This window comes from Anopheles arabiensis, chromosome X (genome assembly GCF_016920715.1).
Source record: "Anopheles arabiensis isolate DONGOLA chromosome X, AaraD3, whole genome shotgun sequence".
NCBI lineage: Eukaryota > Metazoa > Arthropoda > Insecta > Diptera > Culicidae > Anopheles > Anopheles arabiensis.
In genome coordinates this window covers 19,608,391-19,630,301 of record NC_053519.1, presented here as the reverse complement: position 1 = coordinate 19,630,301, position 21,911 = coordinate 19,608,391, and the positions used below count along the sequence as shown (strand labels likewise).

General features: G+C 41.8%; 1 protein-coding gene across 1 annotated transcript; it reads right to left on the bottom strand.

Annotated features, from left to right (window-relative positions):
- Positions 1–10,690: 10,690 nt before the first annotated feature.
- LOC120905656 (uncharacterized protein K02A2.6-like) lies at positions 10,691–12,414 on the bottom strand. Its single transcript, XM_040316645.1, has 2 exons — positions 10,784–12,414; positions 10,691–10,712 (listed from the first exon to the last, which is right to left on the bottom strand). Exons 1-2 carry the CDS (start codon positions 12,058–12,060, stop codon positions 10,691–10,693), a joined length of 1,299 nt encoding a protein of 432 aa, XP_040172579.1. The 5' UTR covers positions 12,061–12,414.
- Positions 12,415–21,911: the final 9,497 nt, after the last annotated feature.

Here is a 21,911-nt window from a genome sequence, read left to right as displayed (position 1 = left end):
AAAGCCGAGTTTTTGTTCAAGACAGGTCCAAAAAGTATCTTCGGGTAGGTCCTAAATGTTTAATTGGGTACGTGCTTACTCGAAAAACTGTGACGTCGAGCCGGCGGTTAAATACGGGGAAACCCAATTCCTTGGGTGGATGAAACGCATTGCCAAATTGTGAGGGGGGTAGGTGCGGGGGTGGTAGATGATTGTTCTTTATGACTCTACTTGCGAGCGTCTGTTCTCCATGTTAGGATCGGCTTTCCTCGAGCATATGTCCCTTCCTGAAGGGCTGTGCTGGTTACTCGCGTCTTGTCCCGCTGCAGGTCTCGAATAGAAGAACCGTATCGGACCAACCGAATTAGACCCCTGCGAGGACCAAAGACTCACCATTGGAAGCTCGGAGCGTGGAACTGCAGATCTCTCTCATCGAATGGGAGTACCCGTAACCTGTTCAATGAGGTCTTGGCCCGCGGATTCGAGGTAGTAGCACTTCAGGAGGTGCGTCAGTACAGTCGCAACTGCACAATCTACCAGAGCGGTGGAAGGACGCGCGAGCTCGGTGTTCATGGTGCTAGGTACGATGCAACAGAGAGTGATTGGGTGGTGGCCGGTCAACGAATGTGCAGGTTGAAGATTCGTAATAGATTCTTCAACCTGAGCATTATTAATGTGCACAGTCCGCACCTTGGGAACAAAAAAAAGCACATGAACATTCGTCGACTACAAGGCGGACTGCGGCACCGTATACCGGAATGAGCTATGGAACATCATGCAACGATACCATTTTCCTGGAATGTTGGTCCGGGTGTTAGAGGCCACCTTGAACGGCGTGCAGTGCAAAGTGAGTGTATCGAATTCGATGTCAGAATCGTTCGAATCTCACAGGGGTTGAGGCAAGATGACGGACTATCGTGTCTGGTAGGCGATCCAAAAGTCTTCGAGACCCCACGATGGACACGAGTCGTGGACCACTCGAGCGAAAAAGGCAAACGCTCTAGACATGTTTGAGCGACGCATCCTCCGATCAACTTTGGCGGTGTGTTCGAGCATCCTGCTTGATGAGCTTGATGAGCTGTACGGCGGACCGAGCATCCTGACGGTGGCGAAGGCTGGTAGGATACGATGGCTGGGGCATGTCATGAGGATGCTGGACTCATGCTCCACCAAGAAGGTATTTGACAGCAATCCCCAGTTCGGCATAAGGCGCAGGGGAGCAAGTGAAGTGAGACCTGTCGGAGATCGGGTGTCTACATGGATGGGAGGCTGCATTTAACATATGATGTATCAAAACAGTACATTTTGCTCCAAGAAATGTCAAATTTAGAAAATATCGTACATCGAGTATGGCGTATATCGGGGAATACCGGTACGCGTTTAATTTTGGGAATGAGCAAACTCCCATACAAAGTGTTTGACCTACCCGGGGTTTGATTATAGAGATGACGGTTTAACTCGTTAAGAGGGGTTCCCCTGTATTCTGTAACGATTTTTGTAAATTATTGATTTATGAGATGGTAATTTTATATATTTTGATTTTCTGTAAAAGCTTATGTAATTTATCATAGTTTATTTCTCCAGCTTTGTTGTTTACTGGTTTAGCTTTATAGTTTGATAACGGTTCTATAATAGGTTTGAATTCTGATGTGTTATTAAGACATTTATTTATCGTTTGTTACTGAATTTAATAACGTGATTATTCAGAGAAATTATTCTGCTACCACAAAATACTCCTGGTTGGATTTCTTTAGCAAATACTATGGTATCCTCTGTTATGTTAGGAAGGTATTTTTTTCGTTCTATTTCGTTCTGATAATAATTCTTCTGATCATAATTAATTGAAGCCATCTTTAAAGTTTGTAAAAGTCTCTACCTAGTAAACCATCTGCTCCTATATTGAATTCATCTGGAACTAATACAAAATTGTGCTCTTATTCTAGATTGTTGAAATAAATAGTGTATGTTGTACATCCTTTTGAATAAATTGGTGTGTTAGATATCCCTGTTAATGATATTGAATCTGAACGTATTGGCTCATGATTTTTCTTTAGCTTGCATGCTTTGAATAAAGTTATTGATGCTCCTGTATCAACTAGTAATATTGATGTTTTATTATCTGCAATGCTCAATCTAATGTTTATACAATCAACACCATTTAACTCGACTGATAATATTGATCTAGTGTTTGAGATGACACCTGTTGGCTTAAAAAAATATTTTCCTTAACTTCCTGTATTTGAGCCGTAGTATGATACATGTTTCTATGTTCGGTTACTTCGTTTACTGTATATTGCTTTTATTTTTGTTGTTGTAATTGTTCTTGTAGGATTGATTTGTATTTAAACGGTAATTATGCTGATTATTCCTATTTTGTTTTCTGTAATTATTTTACCTGTTAATAACAACAGTGAACCTTGGTAAGCAAGTGCTTGTACTTTGTCCTGCCGAGTTTCACACTCGTTCACTATCCTGGTAGATTCGTTAATGGTCGTAAACGTTCCTACGTTGAGAGCTGTTTTTGCTTCTCGATTCGGTACTATTAGCGAAATTTGGAGTAAATGTGCCATATGAGCAAGAGCGCCACCAAGCATTTTTTCCATAAAAACTTTAGTTAAATGATCAATTGTGTGTACCGATGGTTGCGTTCCAATTACTAGATATAACTGTGCCGAATTTTATATAGAACAATCGATTTTCTCATTGTTTTGAACTGATTTTAGTTGAGTTTCAAAATTGAGCAGAATATTGTAGTTTTTTAATCAAACCAAATAAGCTCTCAAAAATCATGGGAACAATCAACCGAGAAAATATTTACACCACGAAAAGCAGAGAAAACATGAAATTTGTTGTGATGTTACTTAAAAAAAACTTTTTTTTGTAACTGAAAAATCCAATTTCTAAAAAGTTACAGCTTTTGTGGCAAAAGAACCACCTCTATTTGGGATAAGTGTGCCATCATCTTTCATAGGCGCGAGCTGTTAAAAATGTAAACATTGTTGTAGCGTGCAGCAGTATGGTGCGCTATTACGAGCGAATTCCACCCCGGAAAAAAACAGAACAATAACAAACCATATTGCGGTACAGTTGGTGGTCAAAAAGGGTTCATTGGTGACTCAAGACATGTAGGAATACATACGCTAGTGCCACAAATGTAATAATTTCCAACTATCAAAGCAATACGTTTATTTTAACCAATTTGCCGTCTAGCCCCATACGAGTGGCACTCTTGTCCCATAGCCCAAAAAACAACGACTGTTTCGACCCTTTTTAAACCGCTTCAAAAATAGTTTTGTTTGCACTTTTTTCAAGCGAAGCTTATTTATAAGTATATAAGGATGTATATGTAAAATGGTTATGAGATCTAAATCAGCTTTTGATAAACACGTTTTAGAGAGTTATGAAATGCTTACTTGCCCCAAATTTCACTAATATAGACTCATTATCCTTATCCCTCTCGAACTGCTTGCTCACTTGCTACTTTTGTCGGAATTTTGTTTTGCAAATAAAGTACTGTTCAATCCTACGATTTCGGATCGAACCCTCTCTTCTAATTTTGCACTACGAGAAACAACACCCGGTAAATGAAAAACGCTAGAAAAAGATACACCGGAACGCGAAATGTTCTTTTTATCTAATGTGCCCATCACTAGTTGCAAATTGTTTTTATTTTTTATTTTTGTTTTCCATCTCAGGAGATAATGCGGCACTGCAATCCACGTAACACAACACTCGTTGAACCTTTTAGCCTCACTATCCATTGCCGGTGACGTGACTAAACACATATCCTCACCAAGTAAACAAAGACATCTCATCCCTCCCAAACGATAGAGAAACAATGACCCTACCGGTATGTACATTGTTCCGAAAAACTGCTCGCAACGTACCCTTCAGACCAGCATGGGGTGATCTAGTCATATCTTGGCACTCAAGAGGGTTATAATGGAATTAGGATTTTCGCCAGTCCGCCAGCAAACAGTGGCCCAAGTGCATCTAAAATAATTAGAAAGTAATTAAATTAAGAAATGGTGCCAGCAACTTTCCGGCCAAACAGGACCCCCGGCACAATAATAAATCACAAGCCGGTGTAATTCGATTGAGTCGACATAATGAAGAGATATCGTTTTCGGCAGCAGCCATCGTGTCACGTGTACCGAAAGAGGGTTGAGTATAACAGTAGGAATGGACTACAAAACTTAGGCAAAAAACTTAAACAAAAACTTACTAGCAAAGAAAGCATAAAAGGTCGAGATTTTGACTAATAATAAGGAAAACGGAAAATGAAAGCAAAACAATAATCAAACAAGAAAAACATTAACTCCCGAAAACCAACCAAAGCGATGTTCGGTTGACTGGTTGTTTTCCCCTCAAGCACACACACGGGAAGGAAAATCCTAGCGAAGGGATTTTCAGCAAACCCAAACAATCCGTCTACCACCAATATCGGTCGGAAAATTGGAAATTTCACAACGACCCTTGGGAGAGGCTGTTTGGGAGAGGAAGAAACAAGAAACAATGAAAAACATAAGCAGTGAAGCGAAAAGCCATCTGTAATTCACTTTTGGCGAGCTGGCCAAATGGTAAAATGAAACACACTTTGCCTACCCTATTGCCCCATGTCCCCCTTTCCGGTTTTTCGCATTCCCTTCATCCGCCCTAATCGTACGTCCCACGGGAGCTCTTCACGAGCTGCTATAGCTCGGGTCGGTCTGTCGGTCGGTTGGATTATGGACCCTTTCCCTTTTTTGCGCGCGATGACGTATAATTTGTACCACAAACAATGGAAACACGAACCAACCCAAACCCCGTCTCGATAAAGTTCCTAGACCATCTGAGTTGGGTAGGGTGGCTCGATGCGCTTTTATCCATCCGGGGGAGGAGAAAACGCCTCTCCGTGCAGTGCACAGTGGTAGATTATGTTTTGCCTCGTTCGGTAAACATTACACCCCTATTAACGCGTGTCGTCGTATCGGATGTCTAGGAGCATATCCTGGCAAAATGTGTACGCGCGTGTGTGTGTGTGTGTGTGTGTGTGTGTGTGTGTGTGTGTGTGTGTGTGTGTGTGTGTGTGTGTGTGTGTGTGTGTGTGTGTGTGTGTGTGTGTGTGTGTGTGTGTGTGTGTGTGTGTGTGTGTGTGTGTGTGTGTGTGTGTGTGTGTGTGTGTGTGTCTGTTACGGGTTTATCTATGTTTTGAGGATTAATCTGAGTGTGACACTCGTGATTCGTTAGCAAAGGTGTCAGAATTCACCTCACGCGAGAACAAGAGTGTTTCTCTTCCTGAACCAAATGGTCTATTTCGAAAATCGAGCCTTATCACGACGAAGTGCAGTTTCGATCAGCGTTGGGTAAACAATTTGTTCATCATCACAATAAACAACGCATGAAATGGTGTTATAGAGGACAGTGTGTTGAAAATACAGGAAACTATGCACAGTCACGAACTATCTGAGCGCTTCCAAATAAAGAACATTTGAAGCATATATGTTTATTAACTATTACTATTAAACTTTTAAACTACCTTAAATTAGAGCGCAAGTTTTGTAAATCAATAGAGCGATTATTAGTTTTCGATGAGTTTTTTTAGATACTGGTCTCATATTTAGCACTCGCACAGCCGAATAGTATTGCAATCGATGTGTGAAGACGATATAGAAGTTAAAAGAACCGTTCATGAAGCCTCTGAAGGTCGACCGCCACTAAAGGTACGAATAAATGTCATGTGTCAAGCACACTGTCGTACGCACACTAAGCGCAGGCCGCTTAGTCTGATCATCATCGGAAGCGAACATTTCAATCCCGTAAAATACAATTAACAATAATAATCGAAACTCGAATGATCTGTCATTAGTTGCTCGGTACTAGTGTTGGGAATTCCGTTTAAAAAATGAACGTAACGGAACTAGTTCATTAAAAAAAACGGAACGTGTACCTAGGATGCAAAAGAACCGACCCAGAGCTTAGAAGCCAAAGTGTCATCCGGAGGGAAGGGAGCTTGTGGGTTTTGGGTAAGTAAATCAATCTGTCACAAAATCTAGATGGGTTCAACCTATACCCAGTAAGGACCTGATGACATCTCCACAGTATGCTTGCCACATTCCCCTAGTCGAATGCAACACTCCGCTATATGATTCCACAGCAATTCCAACATTCCCCTACCGATTTGCATCATTGCCCTTAGTGATTGAACCATTCCCTTATATTATTTGAAACCCCTTCCGGGGGCGGACCTATGGTACAGTCGTCAACTCGAACGACTCAATAACATGCCTAGCAAAGCTATGGGTTCAAGCCCCGAATGGACCGTCCCCCCGTAGCAAAGATCCGGCTGCGTGGTAATTAATATAGTCTTGAAAGCCTTATAGGACGGCATGTCCGCGTAGGACGTTACGCCAAATAGAAGATTCGAAACCCTGTAATCAGTCCTGCGTATGGGGGGGGGGGGCACGGTTCATTCGAGGCTTTAAATCATGACGATGTTATTGAGTGGTACGAGTTGACGATTGTATCACGAGACTGACTAATTATTTGAATTTTACTTATTATTTGAAACAAATTGATGAGAGGGCTTCATAGTCCATCGATTAATAAACTAAACTAAAAAAAATTGTTTTTTCACACAAATCGTTCACATGATCACGGCACTAAAACGGTTGTCACATGGAACAGTATGTTTCGAATCAAATGGCCAAATATTGCAATAATGCCTAGAGCCAAGATCAGGTGTATATCCTGGCATAAAAACTAACTACATTTCATTTTTCGTCGCTCATACACACATATTATATTACATCTCTCCCAACAGTACAGATTTAAATGTTATGATAGTAATTTGTCTAGTTAAAACAAGCTAAATTAATAACACAAATCTTGCATCGTATCTTGCATGCAGCAAGTAACAGCCGAACCAAACCGGTTTTTTTAACCTTTAAGTTGGCAACCAGATACCCGGGTATTTTTTTTAACTTTAAACTGAAATAACTTTTGATTCATTGCTTTTATTGACCTGAAATTTTCCGTAGCCTTCCAACTTTTAATTTCTGATTTTTTGGTGCATAAATTGTAATTTTAAACAGTCGGTAAATATTTTATTTTGATTTTTTTAAACTTTACCACGTAAGTTGGCAACCAGCATACCCGGGTATTCCATACATTTTGTATGGAAAATGACGTTTCTCTTCTTCCCCTTTTCGTATTGTGCTTATTTTCGAGTCAAATTCAAGCGATTCCAAATTTCAATTTGACCGTTATTTTTATAATAAAATGAAAAAAACTTAATGAATAAATGAAATAAAAGAGAATATATGGTCGGCATTACTTGCTTACAGCATTAGAATATAGAAAGCATTGTTTACCTATGAAAATCGTTAATTTTTTGCATCAAAACGTGTGGAATACCCGGGTATGCCGGTTGCCAACTTACGTGTGTAAATCTGGTTGCCAACTCTACGGTTAAAGAACTGAACGCACGAACGATATCACCTTGCTAACAATATTGAAGCGGCAAAGACCGGAACGGAACGGAATAAACGGAAAGAACGAAATAAATGGAACGGAGCGAAATGAACAAAGAGCATGAAATGAACGGAACGGAATGAACGGAAAAAACGAAAAGAACAGAACGGAACGGAATGAACAGAAAGAACGTAATGAACGGAACGGAACGATTGTATATAAAGGATCGAAACGGAACGGCCAAAAAAAGAGAGGAAATTTTTTACTAGGTTCGAGCCGGAACGGTCAATACTACTCAATGTTGAATTATGATTTTACGGATAGCAAATGACGCTTGTAGGGTTGAACTGGCTAGAGAGGCACTGTAATGTGTAATTGTGATTGTGTTCATATTTATTATTGTGTATTGTTTTATTAGTGTTTAGTAAAATATCTGAGCAAATGCACCAAAGACACAACAATATATATAAATCATTTTAAAAAAATAAAAGAAACATCCCCAACCACTGCATCCTTTCTGTTAAGTTTTGTTTAATACGGATAACTTAAAATCTGTAAGAAGACTGGAATACTAAAACTGAGCAACCCCCCCCCCCTTTCCTTTTCCCCCACGTTCCACCAACCGCCACCCGTGGGAGTATTTTTAACTGTAATCCAGCCTGGGACTTTAAATGAGTTTGACATCATTGGTTTAAAGCAATTTTTTAATATTAGTGTGTTGCGGAATGCATATTGCCAGGGGTTCGTATATGTACCGCTACAGTCCCTTTACAAGCGTTTCGAGCTGCAGAGGGTTTTGCGATTCAACTCAAGACGGCGAGATACTTATGCCATTCGCCGTGATTCAAAATAATGTTTTTACTTATGTTTTACTCATTTTGATAAAAGACTTTGTTGTTCAAGAAATATGTTACGAATAAATATTTCAAAATCTGTTTTTTTTTGTGTGTAACAACATTGTGGGTTAAAGCTTGCCTGTATCAATAATGGGCTAGGACAGCGGTCGGCAAAGTTCAGCTCGCGGATCAAATGAAAAACGGGAAGAAACTATTTGAAATAACGGGAAGAAATTACGAGATTCGACTCTCGCGGAAATTGGAGATACGCGTTATTCAATTTAATTTATTTGACATGACATTACAGTCTGTTCTCGAGTTACGCGATTCTCGACTTACACAGATTTGGAGATACGCGCTTTTCTAAATTTCACTGATCAAACGACAAATCAATATAATTTACTTCAAGAACTGTCCAATGCAGTATCAATTGCATTTTTGTTAATAAATTTAATCCACTTAAAAGCCAAAACTATCAGAATGTTCAGCACGAATCGTATCAAATTAGTGATAATGTGTATAAAAGTACTAAATGAAATAAAAATTACCAAGTTATCAATTCCATTGTGGCCGAAAATCGCGAAATTCGACTTACGCTGATATTCGAGTTACGCGGATTTCTCGGGAACGCACAAACCGGGTAACACGGAAGCAGACTGTACTTATTCGTAAGGCATTTTGATGTCTCGATAATTGTTATATACTTAGTTGCCAGACTACGATGTGTTCAGATTAATAGCTTTTTTCCAACTAACTATTCTATAAGGTTATAAATGTATACTACGATCGTACAATAACTATTCTATATGGTTGTACATGTGTACTGTGATATCCAACATCTCCCCCCTTATGGATTCGGCATCCAGTAAGATTTGAACCGTTCTGGTAATTTGATAACTCTTCGACTTCTTTCCAAAATTGATGATTGCTGCTCTTGCTGTTGAACAACTGGTTCTTCTCCCTCGGATTCTTCTGCGTTGTCATTTTCGAAACTAATGTTACCCAATTCATAATGATCTGGAGTTGAACAGAGTGTCTGAGATGCTAGTTCAGTATCGCTTGATGTTGTTACAGGTTCATCACAGGAAACAAACTGTGACGACGTTGATTGTTGGTCTGACGGTAAAGGTGTTTTCAAACCAAAATCATCAAGCAGTACAGATAGTGGTGTTGAAAATTCTGCCATGTTTTGCCCGTTTGCCAATCGAGATTTCAGCTGGTTGGTGTGTGATCGTACTAACTGCTGTTTTTCTTTAAGGAAAACGTTATAATTAACGTTGCCGATTTTGTCGATTACGGTTGCTGCTTCCCACTGCCAGGAGTTTCTACGATATATCTTGACATAAACAGCATCGCCCTGTTGATAACATCGTTTCACTGCCCCGTGCTTTTTGTTGAAAAATTCGGCTTCCTTCATTCTGTTCCTCGGCTCAACATTTCCGTGCTCGCTTGGTTTGAGGAGCGACGATATAGTTCGTAATGGTCTAGAGAACATAATGTCAGCAGGAGCTTTTCCATCCAAATCTCCAGATGGTGTGGTTCGATATACTTGAAGGAAAGTGGTTAGTGCATCTTCGAGAGATTCCCCTCCCTTGCGAATTTTTTGAATACTTCGTTTCAGTGTATCCACAAATCGTTCAGCTAACCCGTTGGATTGCGGATGATATGGAGCAATGCGCAAGTGGTTGATGCCTTGACTAACGCAAAACTCCTTAAACTCGTAACTGGTAAATTGAGTACCGTTATCAGACACGAGAACTTCTGGCACTCCGAAAGTTGCGAAAATTTGTTTCAAAATTCTTATTGTTGTTCTCGCAGTTATTGATCTGGTAGCGTAAACTTCCGGCCATTTCGAGTGTGGATCCACGATTACAAGGAAGTATAATCCGTCTACTGGGCCTGCATAGTCAATGTGTACTCTGGACCATGGTTTTGATGGTATGGGCCAAAATTCCAAAGTTGTCTTTGTCGGTGTTTTCGCTGTAATTGCACACGGACTACAACATTTAACAAAATCCTCGATTTCTTTATCAATACCAGGCCAGTAAACATAGCTTCGAGCGATTGACTTCATTCGAACTATCCCTGGGTGTCCTCGATGAAATTGTTGTAGAATCTTTTTTTGAAATATATTTGGTACAACAACTCTGTCACCAAACATAACGCATCCTTGGACTATTGATAATGATTCGCGCCTCGCGTAGTAAGGTTGGATTGCAGTTGGAAGATTAGTGGAACAATTCGGCCAACCTTCACGAATGAATTTGCAGACTGCTTGTAGTGTTGAGCTTGAAGCGGTTGCTTTACGGAGTGCTTGAAATGAAATCGGAACCTTCTGTGATGTATCGGACAGAATGCTCGAAAGGTCATCTTCTAAAGTCAGTGTTGCAATTACGTACTCTTCTTCCGGCTGCTTATTTCGGTCAATCAATCGTGATAAAAGATCTGCGCATCCGAAATCTTGTGTGGACACGTATTGAATTTCGAAATCGTAATTCAACATGGTAAGTGCCCACCTTTGCAAACGGTTAGCGGTATGAAGTGGTATACCTTTTTTTGAACCAAAAATTGAAAGTAATGGTTTGTGATCCGTGAGCAAAGTGAAATGACGTCCAAGCAAGTATTTGTGAAACTTGCATACTGCGTAAACTAATGCGAGAGCTTCTTTTTCTGGTTGTCCATAGTTCTGTTCAGCGGGTGTAAGTGTTCGTGACGCGTGTTGAATTGCTTTCATTTTTCCATCAGTAAATTGATGAAAAATGACTGCACCAATTCCTGTGTTTGATGCGTCCGCAGCAACGATGATCGGAAGTTTTGGATCGTAGTGCGTTAGGAGCAAATGTGACTGAAGTGCTTCCTTAAACTTGACGAATGCTTCCTGACACTCTGGCGTCCATTTCCATTTCGATTCCTTCTTAAGCAGCTGATCCATAGGGTAACGTAATTCGTGCAGGTTACGAACGAATCTTCCGTAAAAATTCACTGCTCCAAGATAAGATCGTAGCTCGGACACATTGCTTGGTGGTGGAATCGAAGCAATTGTCTTGATCTTTTCGGAATCTGGACGAATACCATGCTTATCTACAACGTGTCCCAAGTACACAAGTTGAGTCTTGCAAAAATGGCATTTTTCGGCTTTTACGTGAAATCCGTACTCCTTAAGACGTGCGAACAAGGTGTTGAGTGAATCCTTGTGTGATTTCATATCCTTGCCGAAAACAATAACATCATCAATGAATGATCGCACCCCAGGAATATCAGCTATCATTCCATCTACGAGGCGTTGGAATGCTCCTGGTGCTGATTTTACCCCTGGTGCGAGACGGTTGAATCGGAATAATCCACGATGTGTATTGATGGTTAGTAAATGCTTTGAATCGTCGTCAACTTCGAGCTGAAGATAGGCATCGGACAGGTCTATGATGCTAAAGATGGTGCTGCCGTTAAGTTGCGAGAAAATTTCTTCTGGTGTTGGCAATGGATAATGGTTTGCCTCCAACGCAGCATTCAATCCTGTTGAATAATCGGCACATATTCGAACACGTCCATTCGGTTTCCTCACCGCCACAATTGGAGCTGCCCACTCGGAGAAATCGACAGTTTCAATTATGCCCAAGTTTTGCAATCGAGTAAGTTCGGCATCAACCAAAGGTATTGTGTTAAAAGGTACAAGACGCTTTTGGCAGAAAACAGGCTTTGCGTTTGATTTGAGGTAAAGCTTAACCTTAGTTTTCTTGCAATGCCCCAATGTATCCTTAAAAACATCCGCATGCTTCGCTTGAATTTCTCGCATCTGCTGGTCGATCGATTCTGTTGTTAGTTGATTACAAATCGTATCGATTGGAATGGACCAAAGCTCGAATAGTTCAATCCATTCTATCCCTAGCAAGTTTAGGTTAACTGCTGTAGTGACGAAACACCTGCCTTGTTGGGTCTGGCCGTTGATGTTGATGGTGCACTGGAATTCGCCCGATAAATGGAGTGGCTTACCAGATGCATTGATGGCCTGAATCGTCACTGGTTGGATGTTCGGTGAGCCCAACTTTTGCCATGTTTGTTGTGAAATCACCGTAATATCACTTGCTGTGTCGAGCTGCAGATTGATTGTAACGCCGTTGATGGTTGCAGGAACAAATTTTCTTTTGCTGGAGTGTTGAGTGATGTGATTGACGTCTATATTGTTCTATATTCTATATTGACGTCTACCTCTGGCATTCAGTTTTCCTTGATCACTTGTTGATGGTTTCGTGTTAGTCTTCTCCTCCCCGGCAGGTTTGAATTTTGAAAAACATCCACAGTAGCCTTCTTTGTGACCAACACGATTGCATTTTCTACACTGGTGTGTCGAGTATTGGCAATCTCGAACAAAGTGCATTTGACCGCAACGCCAGCATGGTCTGCGAGGTTGCTCTGATGTTTTTGATTCTTGATACCGCTGTCGATACTGTTCGTGATGGTGATGTTCTGTCTTCTCATGTAGGGCGTTTACCGTTGTAGATGAGTTTGGCTGTTGCTCAACTATGGAAGTATCTGCTTTCAAATTGACGAGTTTTTGGAAATCGTCAACCAAATTTTGCAGTGTAATGGGTGCATCTGCAGTTTCGGCATCAATGCGACAGAGTAGTCTGGCTCGTATGTCTGCGTAGGTTTGACCTTTCAATCCACAAATAAATACTAAACACTTGAAATGGTCAGCCTTCATGTTGTGGAATTCTGAATCTTCACAAGCCCGGTTCACTTTCGCCGCGTAACTAATAATGTCATCTGCTTCGGTTTTGACGAGCTGAAGACAACGGTAACGTCTGCTAAAAAGTGAACTCTGCGACCCGAAAATTTTCGATAATGTTTGCACAGTTTCCTTGAAAGTTAGCTCCTTTGGAAGTTTCGGGAGGATGTAATTGGTGTACTGGTTGTGTGCTTGTGCATCCAACTTCCTCAGTAAAAGCCTGACCTTAGCGACATCTTCGAGTTCTTTGGCATCCGACTCGAACAAATCTTCATAACGTCGAAACCATTTTTGAAAAGTTCCTCCGTTCTCTGGATCGAAAGTAAACTCGGTCATGTTCATTGCCACGAATCGTTCCGTATTATTTGTACCCGTTGATGTTTCTGATAGCTTCTGCAGAGCCTTCAAAATCTCTAATTGAATGTTCTGATTTTCGAGAGACATTCTTGCTTTTAGTTCAACTATCCTCGTCGCCAATTGTTATATACTTAGTTGCCAGACTACGATGTGTTCAGATTAATAGCTTTTTTCCAACTAACTATTCTATAAGGTTATAAATGTATACTACGATCGTACAATAACTATTCTATATGGTTGTACATGTGTACTGTGATATCCAACAATAATTTTTCAGTTGTTGCTTTTGTACACCAACATGCTGCCATATCACAACTGAAGCTTTCGTATGCCTCTGGGCCGGACAACATTCCCAGTGCAATTCTTATTCACTGTAAGGCTGCTCTTTTTGCCTATTCTGACTCAACTTTTCAACAAATCCTTACAGTCGAAATGCTTCCCGCAAATATGGAAATCTTCTTACATGTTTCCTGTCTTTAAAAAAGGAGACAAATCTGATATATGAAATTATCGCGGAATCTCTATGTTATGTGCTTGTAGTAAGCTGTTTGAAAAAGTTATGTTCCGCCACATGTCCTACGCTTTCCTGCCTGTTATATCTGTTATGCAACACGGCTTCATGCCTAAACGTTCGATTGAAACTAACCTGCTTCATTTGCTTCAATTTTGCTACTCCAATATTGACAAGGGCCTCCAGGTTGATGTCATTTATACCGACTTCTGCGCTGCCTTTTACAAGGTCAACCACTACTTATTGCTTGCTAAATTATTAAAATATGGTGTACACTCAAAATTTTTTAGCATGGTTAGAAAGCTACCTAATGAACCGTTGCATTAATGCAAAAATTGGAAAAGCTTTTTCTGACCCTTTCTGTAACTTTTCTGGTGTTCCACAAGGAAGCATATTAGGGCCATTATTATTTATTATATTTATTAACGATATTGTGTTTGCTGTTCCCAACGTCAATGTTTTACTATATGCAGACGATCTTAAGATGTTCCTTGCTGTTGAAAATTCAAATCACTGCGAAATACTTCAAGATTCCGTAAACCGTTTTTTTTGACGTGGTGCCATGATAACAAAATGTTTGTAAATGTACAAAAATGTAACTGCATTACTTTCTCTAAGAAAAGGATTCCAATAACTTTTAATTACAAAATTGGTCAAGAAAGTGTGCTGCGGTCCTCTGTAGTTCGTGATTTAGGAATAATGTTAGACAGTAAACTTATATTATCGTGCCATTTCCACACAATCGTCTCAAAAGCATTAAATATGTTAGGTTTTATTCTACGTGCTTCTTCTGACTTTAAAGATCCTTTCTGTCTTAAATCGTTATACTGTGCCCTAGTCCGTCCTATACTAGAATTTGCTTGCGTTGTTTGGTGTCCAAGCCAAGTGACCTATATAGACATGATAGAAAAAGTTCAGAAAAAGGTGACACGCGCTATGTTTTATCGTCTTCCTTGGTCAAACCAAATGCCACGCCCCCCGTACCATGTCAGGTGTCAGTTATTTGGTTTCGAAACTTTAGAACACAGGAGAAAGAATGCTCAATGTATTTTCATGCATAAATTATTAAATGGGCTTATTGATGCACCTGAAATTTTAAATCTGATCAGCTTTTCTGCACCTACTAGGGATCTTGGAAGCAGGTCTTTAATCAGGATCCCATTTTGATCTTCTTCATTTGGCGCTAACGACCCTTTAATTAAAATGTGTGTCAGCTACAATACACTTGAATCATCTGCAGATTTTCATATCCCTGTTTCTCGCCTTCGTCAGATGTAAAGGGCTAGTGTTATTTATGTTTAGGTTGTTTACTAATTAAGAATTTGTATCTGTTATTTAGGCCTATTGCCATGTCTGCATTTCGACCTATATCACTCCTTAACGTAGATTACAAGCTTCTGTCGCGGATTGTCAAACACAGAATCGATGGCATCATCGGTAGGTGGGAGATAGTCTCGACAGCGCAAAAGTGTTGTAATAAACCATGCAACATTTTTCAGGCTGTTCTTTCCGTTAAGGAGAGGGTGGTAGATTTGCAGAGGAAACGAAAGTGTGGTAAGCTTGTCTCCTTCGATCTTTCACATGCTTTTGATCGCGTCAATAGAGACTTTCTCTTCAACAACATGCTCTCTTGGGGTTTCAATTCGGGACAAGTGGGGCTTTTGAGAACTATTGGTGAACGGTCTACCTCCGGTATCCTTATCAATGGAATCCTCTCTCCTTCCTTCCCGATCCTTCGTTCCGTCCGTTAGGGAGATCCCCTTTCCATGCACCTTTTTATCCTCTACCTTCAACCCCTCATCACAAGATTAGAAGGTATTTGTTGCGATCAGGATGACCTGGTCAATGGATATGCCGACGACATCTCTGTGGTGACAACATCTCCCGACAAAATCGAGCGTGTGCGAGAACTCTTTGAGGCATTTGGCTGTGTCTCTGGAGCCCGTCTCAACGTGCAGAAAACCACAGCGCTCGACATAGGGCTGACCACACCATCAAGGATATCTGTTCCATGGCTGCATACGGTGGAAAGATTGCGTCTGCTAGGTATATTATTTTCTAATAATATCCGTGACGATATGGGACACAATTGGGATGTCGTGATCCAGCACTTCGCCTCGTTAGTTTGGCTGCATCGCATGAGGAATTTAAACATCGTGCAAAAAGTTCTACTGTTGAACACGTTTCTGCTCCCCAAGTTATGGTACGTGGCTTCAATATGTGGTGCTCGAGCATTAGACACGGCAAGAGTCGCCAGCATAATAGGAGGATTTCTTTGGCATGGCAATGGAGGAATCCGAGTTCCACTGCAGCAACTGGCTTTACCACGGAAGCGAGGTGGACTGAACCTGCACATACCAGCAATAACTGCATATGCCCTCTTGACAAACCGATACCGAGCAGAGTGTAGCTCCCTCAAATACAGCGAGCCTCATATCGTCCAAGCTGGTAATCCGCCAAATCTGGCCACCATTCCAAGCTGGTATCCCTGCCTAAAAATCGTGGTGAGACAACTGGCCTATTTACCCGCTGAATATGTCGCAAACCCCTCTTCATGTAAACTTCGTCGCATACTTGTGGACAAGCTACCAGATTCCAAAGTAGCACACGAAAATCAACAACTTTGTTGGACCAGAATCTGGGCTAATATGCAAAGTTTTGATTTATCAGCACAACAACGAGCTACTCTATACATGCTAGCAAATGGTAAAGTGTCACATGGAGAGCTCTTGTTTCGGATGGAAAGAAGGGCTTCCAATCAATGTTCTGTAATGCGATGATCGTACAACTGTACTTCGGGCATCGTCGCGGTAGGTCAGTGTTTCGCTGACATGAGCCGAGGTGGAATAAAACTTTGTTCGAGCGGACTTTTCGACACTTGATCTTCCAGGCGATCATAGAAACCTTTAGGAGGTTTCCCTTACTGGAAACGTTGGAGTTTAGAGGCCTTACCTTGGGTAGGGGGACATAACTAAACTCTTTTAATGAGAAGTCGATAGATGTTGGATGGGCATAGTCCTATCCTGACAGTCCGAACGAATCTGACTTGCCATGATCGGAGTTGGTTTTATTTATACTCAAAAGAAGTTAAGGGTTTCTCACATTTGGTTCCGGGTTGTATGTTGGAAAGTTATTGTTTTCACTCAGCTAGTTACGTTTGTCTTTTGTTGACAAGAACGATGGTTCTTGTCACTAAGTTCCTGTTTTGGGTTTAATGCTTATACTGTTCCTGCTTTGGGTTATAATGCATAAGCTGTTCCTGCTTATGTTGTACGTTTTCGGTTGGTTCTGTTAAATGTGTCACAATTGTTTTTATATGAACGGTGTGGCCTGAGCTCTTCCGGGTGTGTATGGTATGATCTGATTTACTGAATGTGTTATAATGAATGTGTTACAATGGTGTGGTTTGGCTTTCCAAAGTGTGTTACAATGTGTTTATAGCTGATAGTGTGTATTACAATATGTTCTGTATAGTAGGTATGCTACAGTTCGTTTTGTCCTCAAATGGAAAGTCTGGAACACAAATTTGCTTGCTGTAGTAGAGTAGCGGCGGCTTGAGCACTGCTGCAGCAAGAAATTGTTTCAATAGCTCCAGGAGGCCCCTATCTGTTCAATAGTCTGCGTTTTCCAGAACTAGCAGGAGTTAGTCTGGGAATATGTATATGTATTCTTAGATTGTTTGCTAACTACATTTTCCACATCGTTGATAACAACGATGATTAGATAGATTTAGTCGTCCTGAAGTATGCACTACTTTTGTGAATGTAAAGTTTTTTTTTGTAAATATCTACCCTAGTAAATAGAAATTGTTCTGTACACGCAAATAAATACATTTTTATAAAAAAAATCCTTAAATGATAAAAATACAATTAGTTTTTATAAATAACCATAACCAATGGTGAATTATTGATGGTGAATGGTGAATCAACAATTCAGACATTTTTGGTATGTAAATAATATAAATTTTACCAGCCAAACCCATGTTCAATTCACATAAATGACACAAACCTCCTTAATTTGAAGAAAAAAATACAATAAATTTACTCGAAACATTGCAAAAACTCTTAAAACTGCAACAATATTTTGATTCATATTCCGAACAGTTTTGTTTCACATTACGCACGTTTTGATTCAAATTCCAGACAGCCCTAAAATTTCGTCAAAAATGCTCTCTTTCACACACATACAACAGAACGTTGGACTTACCGACCGTTGGACTTACGAGGTTTGGGTGCTGTTTTTTCTTGTGCTCGGAGATGCATTGGACCGAAATTGCCGATCTTTTCCGTGTGGTCATCAAAGTTTTTGTCACATCTATCTTCAACTATCGTTATTTTATTATTATCTGTATCGTTGTTCTTGTTACTTACTTACTTACTTATCCGGCGCTACAACCGCTTTGCGGTCTTGGCCTGCCTCAGGAGTGTCCGAAATCGCTCACGGTCTCGCGCCTTCGTCTGCCTGTCCGTTATCCCGGCCTTAATGGCGGACGCCTCCACGCCATCTTGCCACCTCAATTTTTGCCTACCACGCCTCCTCTGTCCTTGTGGACGGCCTAAAAAGACTTTACGGGCTGGGTCGTCCGTTTCCATGCGTAAAACATGGCCAGCCCACCGGAGCCTGGCGAGCTTAATACGCTGTACGACAGTGAGGTCGCCGTACATCTCGTATAGCTCGTCATTATAGCGGCTCCTCCATTGTCCTTCCACACATACGGGGCCAAGCATCCTTCTGAGCATCTTCCTCTCGAACGCGGCCAAGAGAGTTTCGTCAGATTTGGACAGTGTCCATGTCTCAGAGGCGTATGTGAGTACTGGTACTATATAGGTACTATATAGTCCCAGATAGTTTCCTTGTTATTTTTCAGCCGACGGATAGCCTTTCGTGTTTCCTCTATGCTAGGTGGCAGTAGCATGATACTATCTGCTAGTGGCGCTTCTAGCTGTTCGTTAAACTGGTCGTTGAGTAATTCATCAAAGTACTGAGCCCACCTCTGGCTGGTTACTAACTCGATTTCCATCCTTGTTGCGACAGCAGGTAACCTTAGGTACAACGTTGTTTCGGTGACCTGCTATCGCTAGGTAAAACTTTCGTGTCGGTCCGTACGCCTTTCTGGTTTGCTCGAGTTCCCGCATGTTTTGCTCTTCCAAAGCATGCTTCTTGGAGCGGTGAACTCGTTTCTCTTCGCGTCTGAGCCGTGAGTATTCCTCTGCGCATGCCCGCGTTCTATGCCGTTGCTGCATTGCTCGGTATGCAGTATTCTTACGTTCGGTCACTTGTCTGCATTCTTCGTCGAACCAGCCAGATTTGGTGTTGCCACGACGTGGTGGGAGTATATTTCTTGCACAGTTTATCACTTTTGTTTTTAGAGCGTTCTACCTCTCGCTCGTAGTTTCATATCTGTCTTCTGGTAGTAGAGACTCTTCTAAAGCGGCTTTGCATTCCTGTTGGACAGTAATATCCCTTAGAGAGTTCGTGTTGAGCCGAGGCTGCGTGTTTTCTCCGCCCCCATTGGCGCGGGGGCGGGCGATTCTACAACGTATCACTAAGCCAACCAAGTAGTGATCGGAATCGATATTGGCTCCTCGATAAGTTCTGACGTTTAACAGGCTCGACTGTCGTCGGCGGCTTATTAACTCGTGGTCGATCTGGTTGAAGGATTCTCCACGCGGGTGCGCCCATGTAATCTTGTGGATTTTCTTGCGCGCAAATTTGATAATTCCAACAACCAGATTGTTTGCTGCGGTGAACTGGACCAATCTACTACCATTATCATTACTGTGCTCATGCAGACTGTGACAGCCAGTGTATTGGCGGTACATTGGCTCCCTACCGACTTTTGCGTTGAAGTCCCCCAGGATGATTATGAGGTCATGCCTGGGGCACGCATCTACGATTCTAGCGAGGCGGCCGTAAAAAAGGTCCTTCTCCTCTTCCTCTTTATCTTCGGTAGGGGCGTGAACGTTTATGAGGCTTATATTAAAGAATTTGCCTCGCATGCGCAGGGTGCATAGTCTATCGTTTATAGCCTTGAAATCTATGATTACGGATTTCAGCCGGGAACCTACGGCGAAACCCGTTCCGAGCACGTGGTGGCGGTCGTGGCAGCTGTAGTAAATGTCGTAGCATTGCTTACCACGCCTGTTGTGCACACCGTTCCCTAGCCACCGAATCTCTTGTAAAGCTACGAGGTCCATGCCCAGTGTGGCTAGGGCATCATCAAGTTTTTTCAAGGCTCCGGCTTCGCTTAGAGTGCGTACGTTCCATGAGCCCATTTTCAGAGTAGTCCGGGGCCATTGCGTATGGTCGGTATCGGGATGTCCGTTTCGAAAACTTCTGTGGGTTTTCGTAGTCGTTGATTCATGGGACTGGGTGACTGGCCCCGCGCCCACGTGACCGTTTTGTTTAGCGTCGGGTTGCGAGGCTTTCGAGACTTAATTCATTACCACGCAGCCAGATAGTCAATTCTTGCTACGGGTTAGTGATGGGCGGGTCGACCCGAACCTATCGGGTCGGAGCCATCCGTAAGCGACCCGGAGTCGTTCGGGTCGACCCGAAAGGTACAAGTAGGTTCAGTGGGTGCAACGACTCCGGTAGGTGCGAGAAAGCATAAGCGACTCCGACCCGTTGGTCATATTGAACCTATCTTGATCCGACCCGACCCGAACTCGCCGCACCAACGGGTCGGAGACGCTTATGCTTTCTCGCACCTACTGATCTATCGGGTCGACCCAAACTCGCTGCACCCTCGGGTCAAACTAAACCTACTGTGGCCCGACCCGACCCGAACTCGCTGCACCAACGGGTCGGAGTCGCTTATGCTTGCTCGCACCTACTGATCTATCGGGTCGACCCGAACTCATTGCACCCGCGGGTCGGTTTTGATTCCGACTCCGACCTAGCGCACCCGCTGCACCCACGGGTCGGAATCGATTCCGACTGGCTTGCACCCGACTCCGGGTCGGGTCGTGAAATGAATCGTATGACCCAACACTACTACGGGTCCGTAGTACGGGAGGACTGCCCATTCGGGGCTTGAATCCATGACGGGCATGTTATTGTGTCGTTCGAGTTGACGACTATGTCACAGGACCGCCCCCGTGTTTCTAAAATTGCGTAATGTAATAATTTAAGTGCATAAATAACAAAAACTGCATTCTCGATCATTCTCGATCATTCATCTCGATCATTTACTAAATTTGGCCTCAAAAGTTTACCGACCGCTGGGCTAGGATATCAGTAACTTATCAATTACCCAAGGTAGGATATTATACGAATGGGGGCTTATACTCATTACGGGTCAGTCGTGCTAGTAAACGACTGTACCACGGAGCAACCAAATCAAAATTGAATATGGAAAAATAAAGTAAGACAACCAACAGAAAAGTAGAAAGTCAGGATGGTTTATCTTAACTTTTACCCTCGATCCACCACGGCAGAATTCTCATTAAGTGAACAAAAAACTCGATAAAGCAAAACTTTAACCAGGGTAAGTGTACCAATTATTGCTATATTATGTCATCAAGATACCGATGTTGCTCCTGTAAAAATAAGCATTGTGTTAGTGTTCCTATCAATTCGCCATAGCTGTACCAATTGTGGCTGTTAGCCAAATCTCATGGATATTTATACGAAAAGTCAATTTGTGACATTGTTTTAACTCAAATCAAGTAGTAATAAGTTAACTTCAGGTAAATAGATCAAACATCAATAAATAAGTAAAATTAACTATTTCAAATCTCCGTTTTGTACCACTGGTTGTATTGATATCCACGTTCAATTAATCGCACAATTGCGGGACTTATAGGCTGGTATTATTGAATCCGTTCGTAGCGGTAACGTACGGTGCTCACATGAAATTCTAGGGATGGCAACACATTTCTTGAGCCCGCTCCTACAAAGCCACGGTAAATAACTGTAGCAACCATCTAGTACGTTAGGAAAATGAGTGTCGGGACGTACGCCGCCGCTACGAACGGATTCAATAATACCAGCCATATTGTCCAGTGAATTAATAAACAATAATAACAATTGATGAGGCTAATTGGAA

Bases quoted from the DNA above. Each gene is read 5' to 3' on its own strand.
- LOC120905656 (XM_040316645.1), bottom strand. From the start codon at position 12,060: ATGCGAGAAATTCAAGCGAAGCATGCGGATGTTTTTAAGGATACATTG. The intron at 10,713-10,783 runs GTGGGCACTTAC...TCGGATGCGCAG, and splicing joins ACCGCTAACCGTTTGCAAAG to ATCTTTTATCACGATTGATT.